This window comes from Ostrea edulis, chromosome 7 (assembly GCF_947568905.1).
Source record: "Ostrea edulis chromosome 7, xbOstEdul1.1, whole genome shotgun sequence".
NCBI classification, from domain to species: Eukaryota; Metazoa; Mollusca; class Bivalvia; order Ostreida; family Ostreidae; genus Ostrea; species Ostrea edulis.
The window spans coordinates 88,191,281-88,201,098 of NC_079170.1; the positions used below are offsets into that span (position 1 = coordinate 88,191,281).

At 35.9% G+C, this 9,818-nt stretch overlaps 1 protein-coding gene across 5 annotated transcripts in view; it reads left to right on the plus strand.

Annotated features, from left to right (window-relative positions):
* The window catches only part of LOC125654179 (FYVE, RhoGEF and PH domain-containing protein 6-like), a 48,351-nt gene that overhangs the window by 36,758 nt on the left and 1,775 nt on the right, over positions 1–9,818 (plus strand). For 3 of the 5 annotated variants that reach the window (XM_056145553.1, XM_056145554.1, XM_056145556.1), the window contains 6 exons: positions 1,085–1,251; positions 3,369–3,491; positions 5,168–5,227; positions 5,930–5,959; positions 8,114–8,211; positions 8,682–9,818. The exon at positions 8,682–9,818 is cut by the window's right edge and continues 1,775 nt beyond it. In XM_056145553.1, coding sequence (XP_056001528.1) covers positions 1,085–1,251; positions 3,369–3,491; positions 5,168–5,227; positions 5,930–5,959; positions 8,114–8,211; positions 8,682–8,724 — 521 coding nt within the window. In that variant the 3' untranslated portion in view covers positions 8,725–9,818. The remainder of the gene's footprint in view (positions 1–1,084; positions 1,252–3,368; positions 3,492–5,167; positions 5,228–5,929; positions 5,960–8,113; positions 8,212–8,681) is intronic. The other 2 variants (XM_048883985.2, XM_056145555.1) reach the window with 1 other exon arrangement.

Sequence of the window (9,818 nt, forward strand, 5' to 3'; positions counted from 1 at the left end):
CACAAGAATTCTTGTTAAAGCAGATGGTAAGGGCTATTCCAGAAATAAATACATGGGGGGGTCGGGAGGCACCTTTTGTATATACCAAGCACCCATAAAAAAAAAATAAAAAAAATTACCCCATGACCCATCAAATTAATAAACTCATTTTACAATGACCCATCTAATAAAAAAAAACAACTAACCAGACCCACCACAAAAATATTTTTAAAAATGAAAACGGTACAAATCTCGCGAGGTTTTCGGGACAAACATTCTAGTCAATGACGCGGTAATGCCTGTGCGACATTGTATCACAGTAGTTCTGAAGAAACGATGTCACATCAACAATCAAAGGCATCTATGGCGGGAATGTTGGAAAGATTGGGAGTCCAAACGATGCTATTATCATGAAATGGGTATGGATATGTTTTTCCATGAATCGTTCATCTTCTAATGGAGCCCGCGCCCGGAGGCCTCTATATCACCATCACACCGACTGATAAATATAACGCATCGGTACCCTCGTATAAATCAACTAAGGTTTGCCTATTTTTATTAGAAAACGGAATACCTATTGGTTTCAAAATATTCCCAAAATCGATGCACTGTAAACTGTAATAATCTACAGAACAGAGTTCGCCGCCATCATGTTCAAAGGGACCCTACTAAACACGCCTCTAATTTGAAGAGTGCCTTAATGGAAAGTTATGCACTGCAAAGAGCGACAACTCGAATAGTTCTATGTTACTTCCGATTTCCGATTTCGAAAGCACGTTTTCAATTTTCCCTCCGACGTTTTGTAACCAACACGACAAGAGCGACAATAAAAATATTCTGAAAACTCAACACCCACGTGGCACAAAATAAAACAATAGAAACTACCCACTACCCATAATAAATATTTTTTTAACAGTCCAACCACGGACCAATTAAAATATGAAAAAATACGACCACCCACAAAAAAAAATATCATTTGCCGCCCGACCCCCCCCCCCCCCCATTTGATCATTTCTGGAACAGCCCTAATGGTATCTGTATGTTCCCACATATGTTACACAACTTGTTTAGTGTAATGCGAAAAATTTGTCCTTTTTTATTGTAGCTGTAGAGGAGAAAGAGAAGCATCATGGGATAGATGATAAATTTACGCAGGGTCAGGACGGGGCATTCCTCAGTTTGGGAAATTTGAAGGAGAGGTTTCGTCAGATTCGACGCAGTGCTAGATTCACTCATCAACCCACAACCAGGAGGCCAAGTAGGCTGAAAATCGTAAGTCTGGATTTGTATCTCACTAATAAAAACTTCAATCATTCATGTTCAGAAGGAGTAAAATAGCAATTAGAATTGAGATTTACAAATACATATGAATAGGATCAAGATTTAAAGATACACATAAGCCAGTCACAGTACACGTTTTTGTGTGATCCTGTGAAAGTGATGAGATAGACCAAGATTTGTTGATACGCAACTTCCGTGATATCAGCTCTTCTGTGATGGAGGTACGTTCAGTGTTCTGTTGAACGCTCGGTGGGTACAAGATGTATACATGCGTATATACTATAGACTAGCTATGTAAATATGGATGAAAGTAATGAAAGTGTAAATTTTGTTTACATCAGCTATTGGTATAGATTAAACTGACCATATCAAAAATAATATTTGTTTGAATTAGGCCATTACATTAAATATGAATTTTTTTTTTATTTCCTCCTCTGCATGAGTGATATTTTAATCAAAGAAAAGTGGTGATTATCGATTTTTGTTTGAGCTATTTTATCATTATTTAAATACTAATAAACTTACTAACATTGTGTCCCTGCAGTTTGGGTGGTTGCATGATGTCTGATAATCGGCCTTTTGGCAATATATGAAGTCAGCGATAAGCATTTGTACCCACCGCATGTTGACGATAGTATGTTTTGCATCTCACTGTACAGAAGAGTTCCACAAAGGGAAAGAACTATTGGGCAACTCGGAAATTGCGTATTGATTATTATCGTTCATTGCTAACAATAGGGCTTGAAGTGTATGCAATAAGATCACTAGCTGCAGAACTGTAGCTCTCTGAAAAAATATTTTGACATAACAGAGAGCTACAGAGCCACCCCTTATAAAAACCTTCGATTTACGGCGCACAAAAAGCTGCGCACGGTTGAGGCCTTATATCGTTGTATTCTTGAGTTGCTGTCTCATAAATTTAATATCAAAAAATTCTTAACATATTTCCCTACTATACTTGTGTCTAAACATACCTTCAAATATTCATTAAAGCCCCATACGACCTGAAACAGTCCCAGCTTCAAATGATTTCGTTTGTTGACGTAGCCATGTTAGGTAGCCAGTCAATTCGAATCCTGGTTAATTTCCATACTAGCACAATAAGGTCTAGATGTGAACTAATATCCCCACAAACATTTTAGCTAAATATTTTAAATAATATATCATCCCAGTGCCCTTAAATAATAATTATTCAAATATCTAAACTCACGGCAATGCGGCTTTCATTAGTCTGGTCCGGTCTCCATCCGTGCCACACGAGTGTTAAGGACTTTAGTAGCATTTTCATGAATCAAGAGCTTATTTTACCTTTAGAAAAACTTCATTTTTTTAATTTCTATAAATTATTCGTATTTATAATAAATGAAGAGTGAATACATAATATATAAAGAATTTTATGAATATATACCAACAACAACAGGGTACGAATTGACCGGCTACCTAACATGGCTACGTCAACAAACGAAATCATTTGAAGCTGGGACTGTTTCAGGTCGTATGGGGCTTTAATGAATATTTGAAGGTATGTTTAGACACAAGTATAGTAGGGAAATATGTTAAGAATTTTTTGATATTAAATTTATGAGACAGCAACTCAAGAATACAACGATATAAGGCCTCAACCGTGCGCAGCTTTTTGTGCGCCGTAAATCGAAGGTTTTTATAAGGGGTGGCTCTGTAGCTCTCTGTTATGTCAAAATATTTTTTCAGAGAGCTACAGTTCTGCAGCTATAAGATCACCAATGTTTTATTTCTTAAACCACGTAAAAGACCTAATGAGTATCGAACAGAATTGTGCAGCTCAACCAGTTATCTGTTCAGAACTAGACCATGGGACTACCAGAAATGTACTGGTCTGATGAATTGTCCTTAGCCTTGGCTAGGAAATTAGCGATAGTGTCAAACTTTGGTTCTGGGGCCTTAAAACTTAGATTAGCTCATTTTTTATCTCAGTGTCACGTTTTCATGATATGTTCCTTTTTATTAAAGTGAGACTTAGATCAAAAGTGAGCTCATCTAAGTCTTATGGTAATATTCTAACATACATGTTAATGTTAAATGTCCAAATGTTTTGCTCGTATGTTGCAGTACATTTTCATGTTTTACAGCATGCCAGTGACCCAGATGCCACCATAAGCGGTTATCTATTCAAGTGGCATAAGGACAAAAAGTGGAAAAAGTTCTGGTTCCTGATGAAAGACAATGTTCTCTACACATTCAAGGCTTCAGAGGTACACCAAACACTGTTAATTCAGACACAGTGTAAATCAATCACTACAATGTTCTCTACACAGAGGTACACAAACACTGTTAATTCAGACACAGTGTAAATCAATCCCTACAATGTTCTCTACACAGAGGTACACTAAACACTGTTAATTCAGACACAGTGTAAATCAATCCCTACAATGTTCTCTACACAGAGGTACACTAAACACTGTTAATTCAGACAGTGTAAATCAATCACTACAATGTTCTCTACACAGAGGTACACCAATTCAGACACAGTGTAAATCAGTCACTACAATGTTCTCTACACAGAGGTACACCAAACACCGTTAATTCAGACACAGTGTAAATCAATCACTACAATGTTCTCTACACAGAGGTACACCAATTCAGACACAGTGTAAATCAATCACTACAATGTTCTCTACACAGAGGTACACCAATTCAGACACAGTGTAAATCAATCACTACAATGTTCTCTACACAGAGGTACACTAAACACCGTTAATTCAGACACAGTGTAAATCAATCCCTACAATGTTCTCTACACAGAGGTACACTAAACACTGTTAATTCAGACACAGTGTAAATCAATCCCTACAATGTTCTCTACACAGAGGTACACTAAACACCGTTAATTCAGACACAGTGTAAATCAATCTCTACAATGTTCTCTACACAGAGGTACACTAAACACTGTTAATTCAGACAGTGTAAATCAATCACGACAATGTTCTCTACACAGAGGTACACTAAACACCGTTAATTCAGACACAGTGTAAATCAATCACTACAATGTTCTCTACACAGAGGTACACTAAACACTGTTAATTCAGACACAGTGTAAATCAATCACTACAATGTTCTCTACACAGAGGTACACTAAACACTGTTAATTCAGACACAGGGTAAAACAATCCCGACAATGTTCTCTACACAGAGGTACACCAAACACCGTTAATTCAGACACAGTGTAAATCAATCCCTACAATGTTCTCTACACAGAGGTACACTAAACACTGTTAATTCAGACACAGTGTAAATCAATCCCTACAATGTTCTCTACACAGAGGTACACCAAACACTGTTAATTCAGACACAGTGTAAATCAATCACTACAATGTTCTCTACACAGAGGTACACCAAACACCGTTAATTCAGACACAGTGTAAATCAATCACTACAATGTTCTCTACACAGAGGTACACTAAACACCGTTAATTCAGACAGTGTAAATCAATCACGACAATGTTCTCTACACAGAGGTACACTAAACACCGTTAATTCAGACAGTGTAAATCAATCACGACAATGTTCTCTACACAGAGGTACACTAAACACTGTTAATTCAGACACAGTGTAAATCAATCTCTACAATGTTCTCTACACATTCTCTATTAATTTGTACCAATCAACTCAATTTATTCATTAATTTTGACAAGTTACGTTGAAATGTTTTTGTGGTGTTAATGTAAGTATAATACATCTTACAAGTAAATATTTAAGCGTTTGATAAATATACATGTATGGTACATGTATATGATTAATGAAAGTATTTACTTAATTACATGTACTAGTTCAAAATAAGGCATAGAATTTTTTTTGATAATCATCTTCTAAGTCTATTGATAGAGCACAGAAATGCTGATTTTCGTTTCACGATTTGTTCTCGTTACAGGACGTGAATGCGACAGATAGTGTGTCAGTGGTAGGGTATGACATTGGCGAATATTCAAAGGTAAACATTCTTCTTTGTGTATTTTTTTATTACTTGAGTTGTGTACAGAGGTCTTGGATTTCAAAACTATGAGGTTCTGTGTTTGTCAGTCGGGGAGAGGTGGTACATGCTGATTGAATTTTTTGTTGTTGGTCAATTCCAATGTTAACGATGCATTCTAATGCAAGCGTTTTGTAATTTTATCCCCCGAACGAAGTTCTGAGGGGTATATAGGAATCACTGTCTGTCTGTGCAGATTCGTGTCAGGGCCATGACTTCTTTGTTCTTTGACTTAGGCATACCATATTTGAAACATGAGTGTATCACCATGAGACAATGTGTCATGTACCTTCATGACCTCCATATGACCTTGACCTCAAGGTCAAAATTAAAGGTTTTTACAATGGATTCGTGTCAGGGCCATGACTTCTTTGTTCTTTGACATAGGCATATCATATTTGACACATGAGTGTATCACCATGAGACGATGTGTCGAGTACCTTCATGACCTCTATATGACCTTGAACTTTGACCTCAAGGTCAAAATTGATTATAGGTTTTTGACATAGTCATACCATAAGACATGGGTGTATCACCATGAGACTATGTGTCATGTACATTCATGACCTCTTTATGACCTTGACCTTTGATCTCAAGGTCAAAATTATAGGTTTATGCCATGGATTTGTGTTCGAACTATATCTTCCATTTTCTTTTACAAAGGCATACCATATTTTGACACTCAGGAAAGAGGTAATTTATACCTATTAACAACACCCTTTGGGAGATTGGGGTAAACGGGGGATATTCTTAGTGAGCATTGCTCACAGTACATCTTGTTTCCGTTTTGATTGGCTAATGCACTGATGTTTTAGGCGATCAAAAGAGCCTTAATGAAACGAAAAGCTTTCAACTGTGAGATCATAATACAATGGCTCAAAAACATGACGTCAAATGAAAATATTTCGTAAAGTATTTCATAAATGGAAAAGCAAATCTCTATGAAGTACATGTAAGATGTAAACATCAAGCAAAATTCCAAATTCACTAGTATGGGAATAACTATCTTCACATTTGTTATTTGCGACCATTAAAGCAGATTTATTGGTTGGAAACATCCATTTTACAGGCACCGCTAACACGTTGCCAGTGAAATTCAGAAAAAGATAGTTATTCTTTAATTTGGATGAGGAGGCTTTGCTATGTTTTGTATACAGGAGGCTTTGCTACTGTTTTGTATACAGGAGGCTTTACTAATGTTTTGTATACAGGAGGCTTTGCTAATGTTTTGTATACAGGAGGCTTTGCTATGTTTTGTAGGATTTGCTAATGTTTTGTATACAGGAGGCTTTACTATGTTTTGTATACAGGAGACCTTGTTAATGTTTTGTATACAGGAGGCTTTGCTATGTTTTGTATACAGGAGGCTTTGCTATGTTTTGTAGGCTTTGCTAATGTTTTGTATACAGGAGGCTTTGCTAATGTTTTGTAGGCTTTGCTAATGTTTTGTATACAGGAGGCTTTGCTAATGTTTTGTAGGCTTTGCTAATGTTTTGTATACAGGAGGCTTTGCTATGTTTTGTAGGCTTTGCTGTGTTTTGTAGGCTTTGCTAATGTTTTGTATACAGGAGGCTTTGTTAATATTTTGTATACAGGAGGCTTTGCTATGTTTTGTATACAGGAGGCTTTGCTATGTTTTGTAGGCTTTGCTAATGTTTTGTATACAGGAGGCTTTGCTAATGTTTTGTAGGCTTTGCTAATGTTTTGTATACAGGAGGCTTTGCTATGTTTTGTAGGCTTTGCTAATGTTTTGTATACAGGAGACCTTGTTAATGTTTTGTATACAGGAGGGTTTTTTTTTTTTTTTAACTTCTACTGCATATAGTGTACATGTATGATATTTTTATTTGCAAATGATGTTAGTCTAGAAAACAATGTGTCTGGAGTTGTTTCACGTGACAATATATCGATTGTATTAATTACAAGTCTGTATGATGCACGTATCGTATCTTCAGTTTGATATCGTGACAGTCTAGGTCAAAAGCTTTTCAAGCTACTTGTCCGGTCGGGCCAGTTAAATGTAAAATTTACTAGCCCGAAAAAAATTCACTAGTCCAAAATCAAAACAGTTTATTAAAGCAAATTTAACTGACAAATACCAAAAAAAAAAAAAAATGTTTCCGTATAGTAAGAATGAAAACAAAAACAAATGAAAAACTTCATTCATACTCCACTTCATATAATATTAAATTTCTGTCAATTTCAGATTCAAGCAACTCATTTTCAGTCTCCTCCTCCTCCTCTTACATTTTTCACAATACTTACACAACATCGTATTTTCTTTTTTAATGTCAAATTTTAGCTATGGACGGTTCAAGGTCCATGGTTGAACAAATCCACGCTTTCTCTTTGACTCGTATCTTTCTTCCACACTTCGTTTTTCCCACTCGCCATGACAGCGGAAGAGCGACCTGTGTAGGTGCCATACGATTCGTACCCGGACCTTCCTCTGTCGTACCTGAGACATTTTGTACCCCTTTTCAGCGTATTAGAGTTTGACATTAAAAATGAAATTACTCGGTACGAAATAGTTTGGACTCGATAAACTGACAAGCAAACGCAGCCAATTAAATAACGTTATTACACAAAGTGTTTACAGATTTTTGATAAAGTCTTGTGTGTATATATATATATATATATATATATATATATATATTAAAGGAAAATTTATACTAGTCCGATCGGGCTAGTGCGGGAAAAAATCTACTAGGGACCTGGATATACATTTGATGTACGTCTCACCTGTTACAGGTGTTTGAGACCTGTATAAACATTTAATGTACGTCTTGCTTGTTACAGGTGTTTGAGACCTGTATAAACATTTGATGTACGTTTTGCTTGTTACAGGTGTTTGAGGGTGTGCCAGCTAACCTTCTGTTCGACATGAAGCACAAGAACCAACCACCCATAATCTTCCACTCAGAGGACGAGGCCACATCACAAAGGTGAGAGACATGACGAGTTCTTACCTGATCAGCATTGTCCATTTACTTATTGTAGTGGTGCAGATTTAGTTGTGGGTCTCCATATGTTATGTGTAAACAAATTTATATTTTGGCTCTGATCATAATTCACCTTTCTTGTGACTGCAGCAAAATAAGGATTACTCTGAAATAAGTGAAACCCCATAATTATCTAGCATTGTACACACAGTACATATGTATTTATCTAGTACTGTACATACATAAGATATCTACTAATCTAATACTGTACATTCAATACTTCTTATCTAGTGCTGTATTTTTCAACTACTACCTGAGAAACTATCTTTCTGTATCTCTGTTTCTTTTATCTCTCTTCATGCTGACATAGAACAGTATTAATGCAAGTTTTCCTTAAAAAAAATTCTTGTGCTGTAGTCAATTTATCAGTTAGGTTTGACGTAGTTGTAGCCCTTGGAATTTGTCTTTAACAGGTGGTTAAGAGCAATGGAGGAGGCCTCCCAGCTGAAGACCTGACGCAGTACAGGAAGGGGAAACAACTCAGCACACGTTGTGATTCTAATGATCTCATGCCACAACATGCCTCTCAGCCAACCTCGTGGGCAATTATCAGGGAAGAGTAGATCTGGTTAGGAAAATTTCATTCAGAAAGAGTTGGCCTTGGTTCAGCCTTGGTTCTGTCCGAAATACCGATCCGATGCAGGAAGTGGAAACATCTCATTCATAATTCAAACGACTGTGTCTTCATCAATTCATAGATAAATCCAGCGTTGCCAAAATGTCTCTCTACAGTGCTGCTTTTAAAATTCCCATCGGCTTCAGTTATGCTTAGCTGTAGGCTTTGATCATGAGTTGGTGCAATTATATTTTTTCGTAAGGAATTGTTTATGACCAAATGCTGCTGTGAGACATATAGGTAAATATTAAATCAATCTTAATGAAATCATGAAGTTCTGTAAAACAGTTTCTTTGGAATATTTGTTCAGTAGGAATGAAAGTTGTTTCAAAATTATTTGTAAAACTGCTGGGTTGAAATATGTTGCATTGAAATGATGAATATTGATAAGGGGGTCATTGTACAATGGAACATTTTTCCAGCTGTAACTTACAACTCGTGTTTTGGGATAGTGCCATATAGTTCTACAATTAAATTATATTTTATCATGTTGTTATATTTATTGAGTATTATAGAGGATATTCTGGTAGTTAGTGAATTAATTATTTGAATAGAAGAGTTTCAAGAAACTTATTTGTGATATCAAAATTAGATTCTGCTTCTTTGATTCAGTTGGAATTTATTTCTAAAATTGCTATTTTCATAGTTTGCATTGTCAATTTTTCTTTATATTGATTTGTTTTTTGAGACATTTTCTGATACATAAAACTGAATGGAATGTCGCTAAGTGGGTTGATGCAATGCCATGTTGATGTAATTTCTCAAACTGTGGGTCTATGTTTGTACCACAGAAGTTCCATTGATATGTATTAAATTCAATGTATTTTTCTGAAAACTACAAATAAGTAAGTTAGTAAATTATTCAATCCTTCCCACACACACAATCTGTGATCTTTACACACAAGTAAAAAGTTTACTATGTTTAGAAAGATTT